The sequence below is a fragment of the Lissotriton helveticus genome, chromosome 7, assembly GCF_964261635.1.
Source record: "Lissotriton helveticus chromosome 7, aLisHel1.1, whole genome shotgun sequence".
Taxonomy (NCBI): Eukaryota; Metazoa; Chordata; class Amphibia; order Caudata; family Salamandridae; genus Lissotriton; species Lissotriton helveticus.
In genome coordinates, this window is record NC_136068.1 from 537,161,090 (window position 1) to 537,183,906 (window position 22,817).

At 45.2% G+C, this 22,817-nt stretch overlaps 1 protein-coding gene across 1 annotated transcript in view; it reads right to left on the minus strand.

Moving 5' to 3' along the window:
• The window catches only part of LOC144768725 (transmembrane protease serine 9-like), a 1,077,753-nt gene that overhangs the window by 355,057 nt on the left and 699,879 nt on the right, over positions 1–22,817 (minus strand). Inside the window, exon 8 of the mRNA XM_078652600.1 lies at positions 4,751–5,022. Within this exon, the coding sequence (XP_078508726.1) occupies positions 4,751–5,022 (272 nt within the window). The remainder of the gene's footprint in view (positions 1–4,750; positions 5,023–22,817) is intronic.

The following is a 22,817-nucleotide window of genomic DNA, read 5'->3' on the forward strand; positions in this document are numbered from 1 at the left end:
CGAACCCACTATGAGAAACCTCAGAGAACCCTTGTGAGCAATTAGCAAACTCCTTGCCTTGTCTGCCTACTGGGAGGCTCTTTTGTGTAATTTAAGGTTGAAGATGGGGCCCACAGGTGAGGAAAAGTATTCCCCATGGGTCAGTCCAGTGATTCAGGAATGTGTTGACATATACATCCAACTAGGTTCAGATCTGACAAGTGCCTCTGCCAAAGAGTACCATTGTCCAAGTTCAAATGCCTGAGCAGAAATTCCATCAAGGTATTGATTATTCCACCCTAGCTTTTGGATGGAAGGGTGTTGTGTTGGACTTGGCCCACTCTGTTGGGTCATTCCCAAATGTTTTACTCTCAGCTCTCCTGTTTTCTGTATTAGTTTTTACTGGCTTTTGGGACTCTGTGCACTTTACCACTGCTAAACAGTTCTATAATGCTTGTGCTATTTCCCTAAAATCTGGTGCTATTCGTTTACACCAGATTGGTACATTTAATTTACTTACAAGTCCCTAGTATATTGTACCATGGATACCCTGGGATTGTAAATGAAATGCAACTAGTAAGCAGTAGCCCTCCTTGTGCCACCTACTAACGTAGACTTTAAAAACATGTCTGAGGCCTGCTACTGCAGCCTGGAGTACAGTTTTAAACTGCCATTTTGACCTGGAAACAAAAACCTTTTGCCGGGCCTAATTATTGTTCTTAAATGCCTGTAATTCACCCTCAGATTAGGCCCCAAAAGGCTCAAAGAGTAAGGTGCACTGTATTTAAAAAGTAAGACACGTGGGTTTACGTTTTACATGTCCTAGAAGTGAAAAACTCCCAAAGTCATTTTTCACTACTGCACAGTCTATCGTTCATATTAGTAAACTTATTAAATTTCATAAGGATAACTTTGGATTGTGAGTAGGTAGAGCTGTCATGTTTACACTCAAATACATTGTACTATAAAATCCTCTTTAATGGTAAAGTCAGATTTTAAGTCACAATTCTGAAAAAGCTACTTTTAGAAAGTTGTATTTTTTTGTATCCTGACCCTTTGGTGCTCGCTGTCAATGTCCTAGCTCACATGGCTGTGAATGGCAAGCTGTCGTGCTTTGTGTATTGCTCCCTGACAGTGAGACAAAAGGGGGCTAGATGTTGGTAGGATGGGCCATCCTGCCAGGATGGCTGGATGCTGAGACATTCCGGGGCAGCTTACACTTCAAAGAGCTGCCTCCAGCACACACACAAAGGATCCTGACAACAGCCTTTTGTCATTTCGGAGTGCTTGGAGCCTTGACAGGGTAAGGGTAGAGTTTTCCAGAATCAAATGTGGGGGTAGTATAGAGAATTCCCCATTTCAATGACTGGCACCAGGTATAAATATTGGACCTCGTGAGCCACTCATCAGTACATTCCTTGACCTGTAGATATTAGGGAAAAAGGACTAACTTGTTCCCCAGAGGACTGCCATCCTGCTTGAGACCTGCCTTGTTCCTTAGAGCCCTGCCCTGCTACTTCCAGAGAACTGTCCTGCAGCTTGGGGCTTGCCTTGTTCCTCAAAGCACTATCTCACTGCTTGAAGCCTACCTTGCTCACCAGAGGACTGCCCTGCTGCTTAAAGCCTGCCTTGCTCTCTGAGAAAGGAGACTAGACCTGCTCAACCCAGTACAGCTCGAGTGACATCACGGGTCGGTAGACTGACTGTCTGTTCTGAGCTACAGGGGCAGAACAAGCTCCAACGGCCTCCCTGCAAGAGCCCACCTAACCCGCTGAAAATGGACCTGCCTGGACCTGCAACTGGACCACCCTGAGCCCTGATAGCTTCTGCTTGAGTAAATCTCTGATCCAAAGGGGTGCTCCCCCAGGTTGGGTTCCCTTGGCTGGCATCATAGTGCATTCCATCAGCAGTGCAGTCTCTGTACTACAGCCCAATATGAAATCTGTCTTGGTGGGCTGGGGGTTACCACGAGTCTCCAAAAAGCTTGATAGATGTTTATTAACATGCTTTTCTAGTAGTTTACTCACTACCCAAAGCAGGGAAATGGGTCTGTAGCTGTCTGCAAGGTCAGGGTTAGATTTAGCTTTTTTTTAGGAGCAGCTTCACTGTCGCGTGTTTCCATGTTCAGGGGATATGGCAAGTTTCAAGTAAGTGGTTGAGAATATCCATAAGGATGGATGATAAACAATTACCACCTTGACCTAAAATATCAGGAGAGACTGGGTCCAAAGGAGATACTGATTTGGTTGCCTTAAAAGTGAATTCCATGGTTTCTTGGATCAAAGCAAAGGAAGCTGACAGGATTAGACCTGACCTCAGTCTTCCTTGAGTTTTAACGTGAGGTATGATAGTTGGTGTTAGGAGATTGAAGATTTCTTTTTTTTGTTAATAAAAAAAAGTTAGCAAGCATGTTGCATCCTTCTTTTGAAGGCGGGGGGCATGGAGCATGAAGGAAGAGTCATGAGGTTGTTGATTACCTTAAACATTTTCATGGAGAAGTTGGGGCAGTCTCCATTTTCTCCTCAACATAGGCAATTCTGGCCTGCCTAATACCATGGTTTTTTTGTTATAGCTATTCTATAGCAGTTTTCATTCTCCATTCTCTTTCCCTCTAGCACAACAAAACAATGAAATCAAAAAGCAACACTGAAACCCATGTACAACACAGTAATACTACAAAAAAATAATGCAGCACAAAAACAGAACAGCACAAAATGTGACAAAGCACATCCCATCTACAGCAAAATATAACAATACAAATATTATTTTAACACATTACTATCTCCAGAAATCGGCTTTCATATTAAGGTAGTAAAGAGTGCTGGACCAAACAACCCTAATTTACCACAGAGGATTGGAAATTGCACCTGTAAAATATGTTTTGTAATCCTGCCCCTGATGTGTTCTTATAAGACCCCTTTCTAAAACGAAGAAGGTTGTACCACCTTCCTCTCTGATCACCTAAACACAGCACTTCATGGACCTGAGGAATCAGCACATACTGGTTTAAATCTACTATGTGATGTCTCATACAAGTCTCCACCCTGAGATAGTCTCTACTATTTATCATCAAGTGCTCTTGCGTTCCTATGAGGTTAAATTTATACTGATTACACCACAAGATGAAAAAAATTAAGTAAATGTGGCCAGTCTTGTAGCAATTAGGTTTTGGTCACACAGCATTTTGTACATTTCTGGTGTCTTTCCACAGAGTGACTAAAGTTATTGCAATCCCTGTTTTGTGCACCCCATCTTCTAACCATCTGTAGCTGGAAAATAGCACATTGGTCCCAAATGTTTTTCTCGATAAAGTTTGTTTTTGTCTATCAACACTTTTGGCCTCATTTAGAGTTTAGAGTCAGTATTATACTCTGTTAGGACGACGGAATAAAATACTCTGTTGTCCTGATGGTCCTGTTCTACTAATGTGGTGATTAGGATGGCGGTCGGAAAACCATACCGATCGCAGTGGTAGCGGAAATTAACTGCTGGCAGGTACCGTGGCGAAACCGGCGGTCGGATTAGGATGCCCTTTCTGAAACATCCTACTGCAGCTGTCTGATTCCAGGATTCACCAGCAGAAAAGCTGAAAATCCATCTGCGGCAGTTGGAATTCCTGCCGAAAGGCCAAGGACCTCTGTTTACCAGTGGTCACGATCACATGGAGCTATCTGCAGTATTGTCACCACCATCCCAGATTGGCCAGATTCTCCGCTGCGGTGTGATGGGCTGTTTGAGGCATCGTGATATGACCAGCAGTCTTCACTACATTTTCCACGGCGGAACCACAAACAGCGCAGCGGACAGGAAATTAGCTATCAATCCCCATCATAATACGGCGGTCGCAATGACTGCCGATGGAGTGCCGAAAAGGGCATTTTCTGCCGCCGAAAGCGCGGCACTTGTGTCCCCGCCCACCATCCTAATGGAGCCCTGAATTTAAGGATGTCTGCTAGCCTAGTCAATGAGTTAAACGTTTGAAGGCTGTTACTATCAAAATGACAGTAATGTCTGTCCATCTATTAACTTGTTTTTGAATTTGTCAAAAACAAAATCTCAAAGCCGGATTTTGTTTTTGAATAAACAAAAACGAATGACCTCCACACTATGGGAGTTTTCTTCCATGGTGTGGAAGGCAATTCATATTTTTTACTGGCCCTTACCTACAGGTTTTTCACGGTACTAAGGGAGAGTAAACACTAGTCATTCAACTGCCAACTCTAAATTGGGTAGGTGGTTGAATGGCCGAAACTCCGATGGTCTTATTCCATTGGAGGACTATGTAAGTTACTGGAAATCAGGTAGTCGGATCTTCAGTTTGGCGCAGAGGGCACTCCATCATGGCTACAACGGAATACCCTCTAAGATTCCTTTCCCCACTATGGCCTTATGACACCTACTGTGACACATAACTTTTATTGAATTCCATTTCCTCTGTGTCTATTTACGTTTCTGATTTTTTCTAATTTGTGCTTGTGTGTGTATTCTCTTTCGTCAAATGCTTTCTTTCTACGATTGTATCTTTATGTGGGAAACTGATAACTCCATTTTGTCATAGCAACCTTCAATGACTGGAGACATCCTGCTTAGCTCTCAGCCTTTTCTAACTACATTGTAATTTCTATTGTATCTCTTTTTCTACCTTTTGAGCAGACATGTGATAAAATGAGCACTTTAAAAAGTAAGTCCTAAAAGTAAATGTTATTCTGTGCTTGGTACAGGAGTGGAAGAGCTTGTCCTACTTACATCTGACTTCTGGAAACCACCTTACCTCCTTCTCGGATTGCCCCCCAACCAGTCACCACGCAGCTCATTCCAACTGGGAGCTGAATGGATGCTGAGGGTAGGCAGACAGGCTGGATGTAATCTGTGAAGGTAACTGGACTTTCCAACTCCAAGAGGGCGATGTCTCCTGGGGTACCAGTGGAGGTGTAGTTCCAGTTGACCCATATATTTATCACATTAGATCGGACCTCATTGTAACTGTTGCTGGACAGCTGGTATGCTCCCATGCGCACTACATATGACGAGGAGTAAATGGGCCTGTAAAAGAAGAGATACAAGACACTTATGGGTATATTCACAAGAACGTGTGATAACTACTGCAAGAGTAGTATAACGCAACTTTCAACATCGCAGCCTATCGTGGGAAAATAACCCTGTGTCAACGTGGAATTCGCAACACAGTGGTCGCATGCGATAGTCTGCCGAAACCGTGGACAATGTCTGCGATACAACCACCTCGACAGAGATAAATACACAAACCACAACACCAAAAAACCTGCGATGGGCCAAAGCACGATGAGGAAATCAGCGATAAGCAGCGCCAGGCCTGCAACACACACCTAGCAGGCCCTATAAAGGCAGAAAAACACCCAAACACAAACTAACCAACATCCAAGCACCATGGAGGCAGCAGAAGCAGCAGAAGCAGGCGCAGAGGATGAGCGCAACCCCACAAGCCCCCCAGACGACCAGCCCGGTACCTCAGGACAGAGAAGGGCAAGGACAAGAAGAAGAGGAAGACGAAGTTCAGTCCGCAGGTGAACAGGCTCATAGTCACGGAGGTGATGGAACACCATCAACATCTGTTCGTCACCTCCAACGTGTCATTGGGCACCAAAAATGCAATATGGTGGGACATCGTGGACAAGATGAATGCTGTCAGAGAGCACAAGAGGGCAATGGACAAGGTCAAGAGGCGATGGAATGACATCAAGCGGAAGACCATGGATAAACTCTCAGCCAACCAAAAGGCAGCAACGTAGACTGGAGGTGCGGGCCCAGTGCCACAGCTCATGCTGGCTGACATGGAGGAGCCGGTGTCAACAGTCATCAGTGTGGGGACTGTGGCCGGAGTCGGGGGATCGGACACTGCTCGACAGGACACAACAGAACCGCAACAGGGGACTTGACCACCAGGTACTGGGGGGGACGGGTGGAGATGGGCACAATGGCACACATGCACAATCAAGCAGAGCACAGTGCACACCCACAATGACTCTGGGTCCTCGCCCAGATCCACAGACTGTCACGATGTACAATGCCATGCTGTCTGAATGTCAACATGTACCATGCGGCTACATACATGTGGACACTTTGTAATACACCATCTCCCCATCACATTACAGGGGCACCGTCAACACCTCCTTCAGAGCAGTCCCAGCCACTCTTCACTGATGACGAGGAGGAGAACACCACCATCGACCCCCAAACGATCCAAGACATCATGGACATCATCCGCCCCTCACCTCCAGGATCAGAGCAGCCCAGCTACATCAATGAGACCCCACCCACTACCCAAAACACACAGCAGGAGGCACCCACAGTAGGCCTGTACGTAGTACTATGCTACGCTCACGAAGTGTGTGTAGTTTGTGCTACTTCGCACTAAGCGTATTGCACGTAGCAAAGTGCAAAAATGCGTAGCATAGCATAGCAGGCATTTTTTGCTTGCTCGCGGTCCCCAACATCAAGTTGGCGACCGCGAACGAGCAAAATCAACGTCCCAGCGAGACTTTTTCCTCCTTCGCGATCGGCAACATCGAGTTGCCAATTGCGAGTGTGGAAAATAAACCTCCCGCAGGATTCTCAACACGGGGAGGTCAGGTTTCTCATCGCGAGTGGTCGCATATGCTCGCGACCGCTCAAAATGAGAAACTACTAGTCCGCGTTGAGAAAGCTGCAGCTCAAGTACAAATCTACTTGAGCTGCTGAAAATGACCACTTGCACTGTTCAAGATGCTGTTTGCAATGATTGCACAGTGCGGATAAGCATCCGGCACTGTGCAATCATTGCAAACAGCATTTCCCTACCGCACTACGCAGTTTGTGTAGCTACGCATATCTTGCGTAGCGCGAAGTACACGTAGCGTAGCGCCACTACACAAACTATGTCCAGGGTTAACCCACAGCTCCGGCATTCTCCCAACACCCCCAGGAACAACACATGGCCTTCAAATGCCGTGTGCTGGAGTGCCAGAGGAAGAAGGCTGAGCAGGTGCGGGTGGAGTTCGGCATCATGGCAACCAAACTTGATGCCATCCTTGGGTATGTAGGCTTGCTCCATGGTTTCCAACGAGCCCTGACTGACATCACTGGAATCATGACGCGGAGAGAAGAACACCTGTCCAGAGTGGCTCCAGCGCTACCAGCTGTGAGCTGGCACATATGCGGAGGTTCATAGAGGAAATGGTGCGGATGGAGGGGGAAAGGATGGCAGCCACCCCTGCACATCAGCTGAATGTAGCTGGGATCAACCATGCCCTGCTGATCCTCATCATGGTATTGCTGCAACAAGGCGTGGCACTGATAAATGCTGCTGTCCCGCACCATCCACATCTCCACCCCCTGGTGTGTCAGTGCCTCCCAGTATGGCAGGCGTATCCACTCGGCACCTGATGTGTCAGTGGCACACAGTGTGGCTGACAATCCCTCTCCGGCCCCTGATATGTCAGTGGCACACAGTACAGCCGACAATCCCCCTCAGGTCCCTGGTGTGTCAGTGGCACACAGTGCGGCCGACAATCCCCCTCTGGCCCCTGATGTGTCAGTGGCACACAGTGCCACAGCTGGTACTGCAACACCCACAGGTGAGGCAGAGCACACATCCGAGGACAAGGAAGTGGATGGGTTGGTTTTCAGAAGGAGGCACCTGGCCTGGTTCAGCTTGGTCCCGCACATGACTTTCCGCTGACCCCCGATACACTCCGCTACACTCACCTTCCGCAAGATTTGTAAGTCCCGATGGACTCTGGCTGGCCCCCCAGGGGAACATATTGTGTAGTGTGCTTGGCATTGCTCCGTACCGCTCCAGCTGCAGAACTGCACTGGATGTGAAATAAACATCCTGTGATGCACTGCTGTGTCATGTCGTCCATCATTCATATGTATGTGTGGATGAATGTAGGGACATTGATTTCCCTTGCGTCAATGATGCTCATCCTGTGGGATGCCAGTCAGAGGATGCTACATTGCAATTTGTGTACCGGGTCCCGTGGACACTACAACAGGAACACACGCATCACTCACTTTCTTACCTGGACATGGACTAAACCAAGCCCAGAGCCCGCGAGTCATTGTTGCAAGCCCTGCACTGGTCCGGGGTACAGCAGGCCAGTCAAGTCCGCTAACGCTCTGAGGGGGGCCTTCATTGATACCCGTCACAGGCGTACTCAGTGGTGGTGTGCAGGTCACTGGTCTAGTTGTCAGCATGTAACAGCCACTCCCTGAGGGCAGGTTTGCATGCACACCACACCCATCCAGCACAGGCGTCACAGGCCATGTCACTACGCCAACATAAGGGGCCACCAACGTCACATTCCCCTCTGCCAATGGTGACTGGATGACGGACGTTCCACAGTTCTCAACCATAAAGGTTCCATTAGTTGTTGCGCACAGGATTAGTGGCACTCTAGGCCTTGTGGCTGGCACGGGCCTCCCACCACGTGGCGCTGACTGGGGTTGCACAGGGTTAGTGGCACCTGGGGCCTTGTGGCCGGCACAGGCCTACCGCCACGTGGCGCTGACTGGGGTTGCACAGGGTTAGTGGCACCCGAGGCCCTGCGGCCGGCACGAGCACCCTGCCACGTGGTGTTGACTGGGGTTGCACAGGGTTAGTGGCACCCGGAGCATTGCGGCCGGCACAGGCACCCCACCACGGGATGGTGACTTTGGGTGCGCTGAGTCAGTGGCACCTTAAGCTGCTGAGCGGGTGTGCAGTCTGTGATGATGCCCCTTCCTGGCGGTCCAGACAGCTCAGGTTTTGTGTGTCCTGCTGGACCGCAGTGAAGGCCAGAGCCAGTGGGAAGAGAGGGCCTACCACCACGTGGCGTCGCTTTCAGGATCACGGAGTTCGTGGCACCCATTGGGCTGAGCGGGTGTGCAGCCTGCGATGGTGCCGGGTGCACTGGTATGTCCTATGCCATGGAGTAACCAAGAGCCAGCACCAAACATGAGACCTGGTGGCCAGTGGAGCGTGGCTGCATGGTGTGGAGGGTGCCATGTCTGCTGGCCCCAGCTTGTGTCTTGCAGCGGCACCTGGTGGGACCTCCTGTCTATACGCCGCTGGCGGAAGGTGAGCAGGGAGGCCTGGGTGTGCATGGGCGGTCATGCTCTGTTGGGCAGAGGGAGGGGCTGGGGTGCCTCTGCCTGGATGTGTATGGGTGGGCAGGCAATGTTGTCTAGTGCAAGACTGTGTACTGTGCCAGTCATGGATCTGGAATCTGTTTCAGATGATGGCTCTGACTCTGATGTGTGACCTGGTGTACTGCTATACATACAGATATGTGGTTGGAGACTCACTGGTGGCAGCAGGTGAGGAGTGTGGCCTGGGTGCGCAGGGGCGGTACTCTCTCTCTACCCCTCTCTTCTCTCTCTCTCTCTCTCCCTCTCTCCCCCTCTCTTCTTCTCTCTCTCTCTCCCCTCTCTTCTTCTCTCTCTCTCTCTCCCCCTCTCTTCTTCTCTCTCTCTTGCCCTCTCTTCTTCTCTCTCTCTCTCTCTCTCTCTCTCTCCCACTCTCTTCTTCTCTCTCTGTCTCCTTCGCTCTCTCTCCATCCCTTGATGTGAGCAGGACTCACCTTCTCATCATGTTTTTTGTCCAGATTATCAGAGGGGGAGCCGCCATGTGTCTTCATTTCATTTCAGTGTTCATTTCAATAAAGTTCCATTGGTTGCTTCTAAAGTGAATGTGTGATGCTCATTTCCGTGACACATGCATGTCACCAGTTGTATTTGTGTGACTTCAAGCGGATTATTTTATACATGTTTGGGTGTAGCTGATGTGGCATGTCTTTGGTCGGGGGTTGCCAGGGAGTGGTGGTCCAGGGGGTGGTGGTGGCGGGTGTTGTTGCCCTTTCTGACCTCCGGGCTGCATGTCCAGTTGCCCTGGTGCATCTGTTGTTGTTCAGGTGTGGCTGTGGGCTGTACTCACTTTTGTGGTGCAGGCTGTGGTCCGACTTTAAACCATGTCAGAGCAGATGTTATTTTCCTGCTGCTAACACAACTTATCACCTGTTTTGGGTTCTTATCGCATTTCTGGCTGGTCATTGAGAATGTTGCGGAGTGATGTTGTTGCTGCTTTTCGCTCGGAATCGCCTGCTGTGCATCTAATTAGCGATAGTTGCCTGGGTCATCCGTGGCAATGTTTTTTGCGGATGCTAGCGTAAGGAATGTGGTGCTGTGGGCTGTTTGCACCGGCGTGTGAATGGGGAGGTAAATTTATCATGACTTTGGTTGCGATAAAGTAGAGTTAATTCCTTCGATAGCTCCTTGTGAAAATGCCCCTTAGGTTTTCTCACTTGGCAAACAAAGACTTGAATCCAATCCCACACATATTCATGGATGAGCAAGTACAGATTTGAATTGTCAATTGCAAAAAGTAGATTTTTATCGATGAAAGGGGGTTGGAATGAATCCACTGAATCCAGATCAGAGCTAGGTGTTGCTTATATTCGACACTGTAGATGTGTACTTGTGACGAGGCAACCACAATCTGATGAAACGTAATGGTGCACAGACATAATATCAAGTTTTTTTTCCGACCTCCAGAAATATCGAGTTGTTAATATCGGAGGGACAGAATATCGACATCAAGAATATCGGTGACCAGAATATCGACCTGAAGGTAAGAAATAAGGTACTTGTTAATATCGAAGTCAGTAATATCGTTTACAAAAATATCGTTCTTAATAATATCGATGTTTGTATTAGTGTTATGTATTTTAGTATGTATTTTATATGTATGTGTTCCACAATTTTTTGTTATGTTTTGTATTACATATGTATTACATTTTTGGAAATTATTCATTTTTTTAAAGTACATTTTGTGTTTTCTTACCATAGCGGGTTGTGGGTTCATAGCGGAATAGGGTGGGAAGTAATTTAATTATAGTAAATTAAATAATAATTTTGAGAAATTAATAATTATTTTTAATAAAATGTATTTTAGTTCTGTAGCAGGTTGTGGGTTTATAGGGGAATAGGGTGGGAAGTAATTTAATTATAAGAAAGTAATTATTAATAATTTCTTTGGGTATTAATATTTAATTTATTGTTACTTAATTGTTATTTGTTAATTCATTTTTATTAATTGATTAATTGATAATTACATTAATTGTGTTAATTTAGTTTAGGAGCGGGTTGTGGATTTATTGGGGAATAGGGTGGGAAGTAATTTAATATAATTAAGTATTATACATTTTTATTTATTGGTATTGATAATTAATTTTGTCTTAATAAATTATTAATTGGTAATTAAATTGTATTAATTGAATAATTGATACTTAGTAAATAATGAATTTATTATACATTTTTATTTTTTGGTTTTGATAATTAATGTATTGTTTATTAATTATTAATTGATAATTAATTTTAATTAATTGATAAATACATTAATTGTGTTAATTTATTTTAGGAGTGGGTTGTATGTTTATAGAGGACCTGGGTGGGGAGTAGTTTATTATAATTACATCATTATTAATTTGTATTGATTGGTATTGATAATTAATTCATTGTTACATAATTATTATTGGTAATTAATTTGTATTAATTGATTAATTGATAATTATGTTAATTGTGTTAATTTGTATGTGAAGCAGGTTGTGGTTTTTTGGGGGGATAGGGTGTGAAGTAAATGTATTATAATAAAGTAATTATTAATTTGTGTTTATTTGCATTGATAATTGATTTATTGTTAATTAATTAATAATTGGTAATTATTTTTTATTAATTGAATAATTGTTTATTATATTAATTGTGTTAATTTATTTTAGGAGAGGTTGTGGTTTTATAGGGGAATAGGGTGGGAAGTAATTTAATGGTATTAAAGTAATTATTAATAGTAATTGATTGATATTCATAATTCATTGTTTGATAATTAATTATTAATTTGTTATGCAATTAAACATTTTTTTTAATTGATAACCATGTTAATTTGAACCCTCTGCTATCCAACACTTCCCCTACTGTTGCACTCTCTGGATTTGGAATAGTCATTTTTACCCCTACACTATCCAACACTTTTCCTACTTTTGCACTCTCCAGAGAGGGAATAGTAATTTTTACCACTTCGCTATGCAACATTTTCCCTACTGTTGCACTCTCTGGAGTTGGAATAATAATTTTAACCCCAACGCTATCCAACACTTTCCCTACTGTTGCACTCTCTGGAATGGGAATAGTAATTTTAACCTCTTTGCTATCCAACACTTTCCATACTGTTGCACTCACTGGACTGGGAATAGTAATTTTTACCCCTACGCTATCCAACACTTTCCCTACTGTTGCCTTCTCTTGAGTAGGAATAGTTTTTCTTACCGCTTTGCTATCCAATACTTTCCCTACTGCTGCACTCACAGGAGTGGGAATAGTAATTTATACCACTACGCCATCCAACACTTTCCCTACTCTTGCACTCTCTGGAGTTGCAATACTAATTGTATTCCCTCCACTATCCATTATTTTCTCTACTGTTTTAGTTATTGCAGTGTATATATTTTTTTAAAGATTGCAAATATTGTAATTTTTTAATTTGTGATATATGTATTTTATATTTGTATTTATATTATTGTTGTATGTGTATATATGTATTTATAATTTATAAAATGTTTTTTAACAAATTACAAGTTATTAAAATAATTATTTATGAATATTATTAAGTAAGTATATATATTATATTTTATATGTATATGTTTAATTTATTTTATGTATTAGTTATGATTTTTTAACATTTTAAAATATGTTTAACTATGTTTCTTTTCAGTATATGTATTGTTTACTTTATTTTACATTATTTTTTTAACATTAAAAAACGATATTTCTAACAACGATATTTTTTACAATGATATTTTTTAACAATATTTTTGTACTTACCATGATGTAGATAGGATGTTGATATTCTTGACTTCGATATTTTTGTCACGATCTACCTCGATATTGTGGTAGTCAATATTTTGTCAATGATTAAAACTTAATGCCTCAAGTGCTATCACCACGGTTACTCTGACAGTATTGAATATGACTTTGTTATTTCACTGTAATGGCGCATTACGGTATTTTATTATATCACCCTTGTGTGTGATATGTGAACAACCAGGTAAAGGTAACAGGAGTAAAACCCATAGACCGAGTTGAGATCTGGGTGTACATGTGTAAAGGCAACAATATCTCAACCGGATTTAGTAGGAGGGACAAATGAAGGCGTATGTACAAAACATTACAAGAAAACAGGAATAAGGGAAGAGAGACTATAATTTTAGTTTTTGGGAAATTTTAGTCTCTCTTCCCTTATTCCTGTTTTCTTGTAATGTTTTGTACATACATTATTTGTCCCTCCTACTAAATCCGGTTGAGATATTGTTGCCTTTACACGTTAACAATCAGACACTATTGTGGACCTTGTGCCCACCCACACTGGACCTCTCTTTCTCAAATGACTTGGACGGCCGCCCACCTACTGTCCACCACTACAGTAGGTTTATTTTGCTGTATGCATAAGCTGCACCACCCAGCTCCTCTTCAGACGCGACCCCACCGTGCACCCTGCTCTCAGAACCGGCACTCTACCTGCCACCCGGGTTAGTCCTTGCTCGCGCCCTCTTCCCCTTCCCCGTGCCATATGATAAGTCCCATACATGTTGGTCATGTTTCCCACCACTGTCGGAGCTCCGACCATATTACTAATCACACACCCACCCTTCAGGACACACGGGCCCTACGCTCTCACCCACTACGCCCTTGTTCTCAGTCGGGCACACAACTCTACATCTCCGCCCGACACTCGAGGACATCTTCACCCCACACTCGCACTCCCCGCTTTACCCCCTTTCCCTACTCTCCCCTTGCCCCTTTCCAAACACCGCCCTCGGATTCCTCTGGTTTCTACTTGACCAATACCATCACATCCAGGACCCACGCTACTCCCGCTTCTTGACCCACCTCCTTGCCCCCCCTAGCATTCCCTTTCAGCAGCCACTCACCGTCCCTAGTCCGCTACTTGGCCCTCCTTGCCACTCTTCTTCCCCTACAACACTACTTGAACTGGCAACCCGGTCTTGATGAAGATCCTCAACTAAACAGGATCAAAACGCTGTCGACCCACCTACATCGTGACTCGTGGCGCATCTCCTATCTTGGTTCCCTACACTAAAAATCATTACCCGGGGAGAGGTGTGAGGGGAGAGGTGTGGCGCCGCGGCCAGGGCGACTGACGCTGGAATCTGGGGATCAGGGTTCGATCCCCGGCTCCGGCGGCAGATTAGCCCAGCACCATGTGACTCTGGGCAATAGCTTGCTTAATCTTCCCGATGGCCCCCTGCGCCTAGAGACCCTTACGGGTGATTGTGCGCTTTACAAATGTGGATTATTATTACCCATTTATTTGAGCAAGAATCATCGACTCTGTATATATTGTTTTTTCACAAATGTCATCTTGCATCTCTCGCTGTATATACCCAGCTGTCACTTGCGTCGTCACTCTTTGCATCACTATCACCAGTGCACAAAGCCCCCTCAGGGTTGCCTCCGCATTTTGCGCTCACAGTGCTGTTCTAAACTGTTGTGTATGAAATGTTTTTTTCAAAATATATGATGCTATATGCACTTCCAAAAAACTAAAATTATAGTCTCTCTTCCCTTATTCCTGTTTTCTTGTAATGTTTTGAACATACGCCTTTATTTGTCCCTCCAACTAAATTGTTGCCTTTACACGTTAACAATCAGACACTATTTTGTTTACTGACCTATGTTTCAATTAACATTCTTAGGATAGCAAACAGTAAAATTTGTACTTTTAACTGAAGTTGCTTTCCTTTTGTGAGTGTATACTAAAATGGATATAAAAATTAGGCAATTACTGACCGCAATTCATTTGTATCATTCAATCTTTTTTAACTTTAGCTGAAGCTCGTCTGGTAAAGTTTTTGTTGAACCATCAAAAGTCTGTCCTTAAAGCACTGACATGGCTTACCAATCTTACATTTTAGCAAATACAAATGCTACAGAAAAGAATTGTACAATCAGGTTCTTACCTTTTAGTCTAGTTCCTTTCCTCAAAAAGGCATGCTATGTGTCAATATGTGCTACTCAATCTATGTGTAAAAAACATCTAACATACACCATCAAACTAGGAGATACATTGTCTCTACGCTCATATTTGTTATCACTGTGTAGGTTTCAGTCATTGACTCATCCATGTTGGCTCTATAGCGCCCTATCTCTCTCTTTCTCTCGATCTCTCTGACTGTTTAAATACATACAATACATACAAGGACGTTATAGTTAAGTTCAGATTTTACACACAGAAAACCATAGAATTCAGCAGCAATATAGTTTTCTCAAGTAACTATAACTCGGGCCCTCAGGTAACTATAATTTGCGCTGCCGCCATGTAAAGTTTTCTAATCAATTTTACAGCACATGTTAGAGAGATATTATCAATGATGTCATGAGTGATGTAGTATGTGGGATAATTAGCATTACATGGCGAAGGCGCAAGTTATTTTTACCCTAGGACATGCATTCTAGTTATCAGCACATTTTTTAGAGGTAGGAGGGCATGGGCCCCCAACCCTGGGCTGCTTTTGACCCTAGGCACCCCATCTCCTGGGGCCCAGAAACAGGTTTCACAGGGATGGGGCACACAAACTCCCTCTTGAGCCAGATTTCAGCCCTGGGAATCCTATCTTCCAGGCCCCAGCACCATCTTTAATGGGGAGGGGAGCACACAGATCCCCTCCCTCGGACTATTATAGCCCCTGGGGTCTGGCACATTTTGTGGGGAAGGGGCACATGTCCCCCTCACTAGGACAATTTTGGCCCTGCAACTCCATCCCCTGGGGTCAGGTGCAATTTTTATGGGGAGGGAGATACCATATTTGGCCCTTTGGGACCACAGCCTCTGGGGCCCAACACTATATTTATGGGACATGCCGCCTTCCTCCTGGGTCGTTTTCAACCCTGGGGCCCCCCTTCCCTGGGGCCCCACCCTCGAAGGGTAGGTGTGGTTGGGTGCCCTGGTGCTTACCCAGGGCACCCAAGACAAAATGGGGTGCAATTTCAAAACTCCCACCAAGCAGGTGCAAGCACTAAGTCTGCTCCCAGCATGCAGGAGCATGAAAAATGCTTCTGACCACTCAGAGTGGACTTTCATCTGTTTCCCTGACTGCCCCATAAATATAGTGATAAGTCCCAGAGGATGGGGGCCCAAGGCAAAAAATAGCTGTGCGGCGGAGGCTATGTACCCTCTCCCATAAAGTAAATCTGTCCCAGCTCCCGGGGGTTGGTGTTCCCCATGGCCAAAATCAGCCCAGGGAGGGAGACACATGCCCTCTCCTCCACATAATGTGCCGGGCCCCAGTGGATGGGGTTGCCTGGGGCTAAAATCACCCCAGGGAGGGGGGCTGCATGCCCCCCTGCCTATTCCATATAGGCAGTATTGGAACCCTGGTTGAAATCAGCCTGACCAGGGGGGACACGTGCAGCCCTCCATCTGAAATGTGTTGCCGTGCTCCAGAGGATGGGATCCCCAGGCCCAAAAGAAACCCAGGTAGGGTGCCCTCTCCCTTCCCATAGAAAAAGCAAGGCCAGAGGGCATGAAGTCTCTGGGACTAAAAGCAGACAAGTTGGCTGCCTTTGGAATTTGGCTGTATGGCCTGACTCAAGCCCTTGTGATGGACTGCTAATTACTCCACATATTTATTTTATATGTATGCTCTAGCTCCACTTAGCACAGCAGAATAAAATTTTGTTGTGCGTGCTCCAGGTAGCCTCATGCATACAGAGAAAATGTAACCTGCGCGGCCCCCAAGGCACTCAGCTCACTGAAAACTGTGCTCATGTCATCTTACATAACATTGATGAGATTACTGATGACATCTCAAATGACATCATTGATTAAACCACTGATGTCATCATCCAATAAATGTGACCCTTTTATGGCTGTAGTCATTCAACAAGCTACACCTAAGACCAGTTTTCTATCCCCACTGTAGTGATAATGGTAGTAACTTTTTGCAACATGTAGAACACAAAGCATAGCTGTCAGCTCACCTACATTTTGTAGATGCTATCCTGTTTTTACTCAAACTCAACTGGCCAGGTTAAAGTGACATTATAGCTATGAATTGTGATGATATATTTCTTTGCATAACATACCCTAGAAATTCCCAGAAATAACAAAGGTTTGATAACAGTGTCGTTATAAATATGAATGTAAGAGATCATGGGAGATAAAGGGTACACCTGTCTAGTGCCCCTCCACAACTGGAATGGGATGGACCATGTACGAAATTGGGAATATTTGTTGAGGTGTGTGATAACCTACTTCAAATACTAATCACAATTCTGATCAGAGTGAACCACAGATGTCACTAAATGAACCTGTGCTTAACCTTCTTGTAGTTTGGCACACAAGCAGCCAGGCTTAACTTACAGCCAATGTGTAAAGTATGTATGCAGTACTTAAACAGTAATGAAGGGAAAATACAACACAAGAAAAATCCCAAACCAATTTATTAAAATAGAGTACATTCTAATAATTAAAATGTCATGAAAACAAAATTAATCCAATTAGTGGAACTCGAGATATACATTTTTAAGTTTAAGGTTGAAAATAGCAACAACAAAAAAACAAAGCACCAACTGATGACATCTAGTTGTGCTTGGCCATGGGAAAGTCAAAAGTTAAGGCTGACTGCATTAAATTGTGGGTCAGATAGAGAAACCAGATTCATCCCAGTGAAAGGTTTTACCAGCAGATTTAGTCATTTACTTTGGAGCTCAGATTCTTCCAGTGGGGCAAGGCTGAAGACTGTAGCGGAAGATGGGTCACAGAGGCCAGACACCAATGTGAGGTCCAGCAGAATCAGGTTTGCTGCTGCGAATAAGAACATAGCGTGAGCAACCTCTTTTCTTGGCCTTGCGGTGATGCATCTTCATTGGATCAACTGCACAGGTTAGCCCTAGTCCTTCATTGTGTTCTCAGAGCAAAATTTTGGGAAAAAAAGTTGTAAGTATTGAGGTTCAGGAAGCTTTCAGAGGAGTGCATTTTGACATCCGCCAAGAGTCCAGGATCTTGGGGAGAGAACTTGGAGGTCAACACTCGCTCCATCAGAGGCCAGCAGTATCATCCTTGGAAGGTCCAGTTACAGCTGATCAGCTGGGCACTTACAGGAAGAGGCCTCTGCAGGCTTGCGGGTCTATGTACCTCAAACAAGAGGTCATCCAACTGACCCATAGAGGCCTTTTTGGGGTCCTGGGTTAAAGGCAAGCAGCTTCAGTCTTCCTCAAGTTTCTTTGGACAACAGGGCAACCCTTCTTCCGATTCTTCACTGGTCCAGCAGTGTTCTGTGGAGGGAGCTGGGGCTGCCATATTTATGACCAGTGCCAGCCGGTGGGCATGAAATATTCCAGGCCATACCCTAACCAATGGCCAAAAGGTTCCACTGGGTGTTTCAACACGTTTGAAGCACATCCTTTGTGCTTTAGTCTCACATTTTCCTTCTCTACCTAAATTCAACAAGGCAGAAATTGTCCTCCCCTGCCCAGAGCTTCTTGGACCGACCGAGAGGTGCGGCTATTATAATGGACAAGCCCTCCATTTGTTGTAATTTGGCTGCGATTAGGTTAGCATTAGCAGAAGCCATCCTGTATTTAGAGACTATCTTCTCCGTTTTGTGGAATCCATTTTGTATTTCTGTCAGCCATTTTGTTTGCCATGTGCTACCATGTGCTCACCATGTGCTCTGTCCTACCTTTCTGTTAACTGCTCTTGAAATCTGCCTAGAGAAGAGATATATTTAGCATCTTCCACCTTCGCACATGCTATCTTTTCAGCTGCCACAAGAATGTAACTGTCAAGATGTGTTTGCCAAAAACAGCCACTCTCACTTGTTGACTGTGCATTTTCTGTATGACCTTATATGTACCTAAAACCAGCATTTTGTACTTGTACCACCTTCATTTGAGCCCCTGTGTGGGTATAAAAGGACCAAGCTTCTTCCATTCAGTGAGCTACTTCATACATTACCGAAGGGTGCTGTGTGAATGTAGTTCCACCTCATGAGGTTTAATACATCTTGTATTTTCTATTCCAGTTTCTGTGCCAACTTCTATTCTATGGCCTGAGGACTCTGTGCAGAGAAGGGAGAACCCCTAGCACTGATAGTCCTTGCTGAGGCCCATCACCACAAATTGTGGTCATTCAAAACCAGTTCTCGGAGAAGCCCTTCTCCCACTTGGCTTGGTATCTGGCTGGATAGCAAGGCAATGAATGGGGCAGGCCTAAGTGTGGATTACATCTGCTTGTGAAACGGTAGGCACACTATGAAGTGTAATCACATTGCTGGCCACAGCCCAGATGATCATCCTGTCAGGAGGGAAACCATCTCTCCACACCCAAGACCTATGTCCATTGTCTGGCAGCAATACACATCTCACCACAGGAAAGCCATTAACAATCTGGTGAAACTGAACATTTGCAGAAAGGCACATTTCGCTTAGGCTGGAAAATGTCAATTTTCTAAAAGTGCCATTTTCAAACTAGTTATTTAAAATCCAACTTTATCATTCAATTGAATTTTAAGGGGCACATGTATCAACTAGTTGCGTCGCCCTTTTGCCATGCAAGGAGAAGCAAGGGCGACGCAACTACTAAGTTAGATTTATCAAGCTGCACAAGGGCATCTTTCAAAGCCCTGCCAAGCTGGATAAATCTGAAGTAATGCAACGCTGCACAAATCGCTGCGTTACTCTGCCCCAGGAAGGCGTTCCATGGGTGGAGCGTTAGTGTTCTCACACATCCACCAATGGATATTTGCGCATTCCGAGGTTTATGATTAATGGTAAACCAGGGAATGTGTCAAAATGCTATGCCGCCTCCTCCTTTTTTTTGTCTTTCTATGTATGCTGAATTATGCAGCACACATAGAAAGGAAAATGCCTCAGATGATTGCGTTTTTGCAGAAATGTGTCCCTGCCTGCCCCAAAACAATCATGTCAACAATGCAGGCACCCTTACATGATAGCTCAGGCGTGCATGTGTTGGTGCTCGGCAGCACATGGGGTGCCAGTGCAAGGAAAGGATAGGAATGCACCGCAATATGTGAAATATGGTGCAATCCTGCCCTTTCCTTTTCATGCAGTGCATAGGGCTATGCTAGTAGTTTCCCAGCTATGTTTCCCACTTCGTATAACCTACTGTGAGAGGCAAGGAAACAAGAGCTTTGTCTCTTTGTTGTCTGAACTTGATATTCCTGCTGTTTCAGGTAAAGTCTTCATCATGAGTTGATAAACATTCGATTTCAAGCCTGAGGATGTCTTCCTCAAGGGTGCTGGCCTGCCTTCTTTTCTTTCTCTTGCCTCCTGCTACCAGTGAGATGACTAGCCTCTGATGAGCATACTGTAGGCCTCCCATCTTGTTATATGTGACTGTACTGTGGTGCAGTTCTCCCTAACATAGAGGTCTGTGGAGGTCTGCAGCATTGTAGCCAACTCCATGTCTTTCAAGATCCAAGTGTCTGTTGCCCATCTCTTCCAGGCCTATGCCATCATCCCTCGGAACTCTTCCCACAACAGAGAGTGGTCTGAGGTCCCTCATGCAAGAAATCTAATGCTCTTGAATCTACCTATGTGGGTATGTTGTGTAAAAAGGTAAATGATATGTGAAAAATTATTGTGTGCCGAGGAATAAAAGAAATCCTGACTGTCTAATGGATGCTGTGCCCACTAGATGCTGGCTAACTCCATTGCACCACAAAATGTACCTTTTTTCCCCCTCACATCTGTTATGTAATAATCTCATAATGATATTTTGAAGTCTCTGCCCATTATTAGGATGTCCTCTGGCATTGGCAGGATCAAGCAGCCACATGAATCCAAGCTTGTAAGCTTGAGTTTGGGTGGCAGCTATATATAACAAATGCTTAATATTTTTTCCATGCCAGGAAAATATTTTTTAAGAGCAGGCAGTGGTCCTAGAGACCACTGCCTGCTCTTAAAAAAATGAAACTGAAAAGTTTCATTTATCTTTTTTAAATTCATCCCGTTCTCCTATAAGGAAAATGGGCTGCATTTAAAAAAAAAAGCTGCTTTATTAAAAAGAAGTCCCAGACATGGTGGTCTTCTGAGCCCAGCAGGCCACCATCCCTGGGAGGGCTGTCATTCCCAATGGGCTCGCAAATTGAGAAAGCCTCATTAATATTAATGAGCCTCACAATTTGCGACCCCATTGGGAATTGCAAACAGTGTGCAATACACGGTTGTACATCGGAAATTGCACCTTGCAAATTGTGTCTCACAAAAGAGTTGCAATTTGTGATGCACTATTTTCTTGGTCGTACATCTGGCCCCTTGTGTGGTATGGCAAACCTTCTGCCAGGATTGTTGATGTGGTAGCAGTGGGGGATCTTGTATGCTTCGGGTATTCAGTGGCTATGTCAGACGCGGAAGTGGGGTTGAGCCAGGTCTCAGTGAGGAAGAGGAAGTCAGTGTGAGGTTGGAGATGAGGTCCCAAATATCGGGGTGTTTGCACAGCAAGCACATGCTGAGAATGGCACATGCAAGCTGCTGTTTTTGTTCAGGTGGTGTCTGTGGTGTGTTCGGAGTGGGGCTGGTTGATGGGCTGGTGTGTGTGCAGTGGCAGGTGAAAGGTTCTACCAAGGAGCCTAGGTTGGTGAGGTGGCAGTGTTTGTCGTGGTGCCCTGGGTCAAGGGTGTAGACATAGCGATTGTGCAACTGCAGGGGGTGGGAAGGCCAGGGATTTGGGGCACTGGGTGCGGTCCGGGCGCATAGGGCACAGATGGGTTTGTCTTTGCCATACCTGTGTCACACCAGTAGCACACCCGCTGCGCATTCCTGCTGCCTGATCATGCTGTGGCCTGCATTAAGAAGGTCTGTGGGTGGGTGGGGCTTCTGTTGGTGGAAAGAACTGTGAGCAGAAAAACCCTGAGCAGGTGCAGTGTCACTTGATCAAACACGGCAACTGGATCAGACTGAAACAAGAAAGAACAGGAGGCCATAGCCAAGTGACAGGTTAGGTGCTCAGGTGCCTACTTGTCTGATCGCGCTGCAGCCTGCTTTAAGTAGGTGCTGATGTGGGCAGGATTTCTGCTGGTGGGAAGATCAGCTAATTGTGGGAAAACTTGTGCAGCTGCAGAGTCACTTGGTCAAATGGAGGCATCTAGATCAAGCAGGAACTGGAGGCCACAGGCAAGTGGCAGGCTAGGTGCCCAAGTGCCTACTAGTGTGGTTGTGCCGCAGCCTGCATTACGTAGTTCCTGTGGTGGACAGGTCTTCTGTTTGCAGAAAGAACGGTGAGTGGAAAAACCCATCCAGGAAGACCCAGGCAGTTTCGGTGTCACTTGGTCAATCAGCGGCAACATGATCAGGCTGGAGCAAGCAAAAATTGGAGGCCACTGGCAAGTGGCAGGCTATATGCCGAGGTGCCTACTAGTGCGTTCATGCTGTGGCCTACATAAAGTAGGTCCTGGGGTGGGTGCAGTTTCTGTTGGCAGGAAGAACGGTGAGCTGAAAAACCTAGGCAGTGCTGGTGTCACTTGGTGAAACAATGGCAAATGAGTCAGGCTTGACAGGAACTGGAGGCCACAGCCAAATAGCAGGCTAGGTGCCCAGTAGCCTACTAGTGTGGTTGTGCTGTGGGCTGCATTAAGTAGGACCTGGGGTAGGCGGGGTTTCTGCTGGTGGAAAGAACAGTTAGCATGAAATCCTGGGCAAATGCACTCTCAATTGGTTAAAAGATAGGAACTGGATCAGGCTGGAACAAGCAGGAACTGGAGGCCACAGACAAGTGGCAGGCTAAATGCCCAGGTGCCTACTTATGCTAT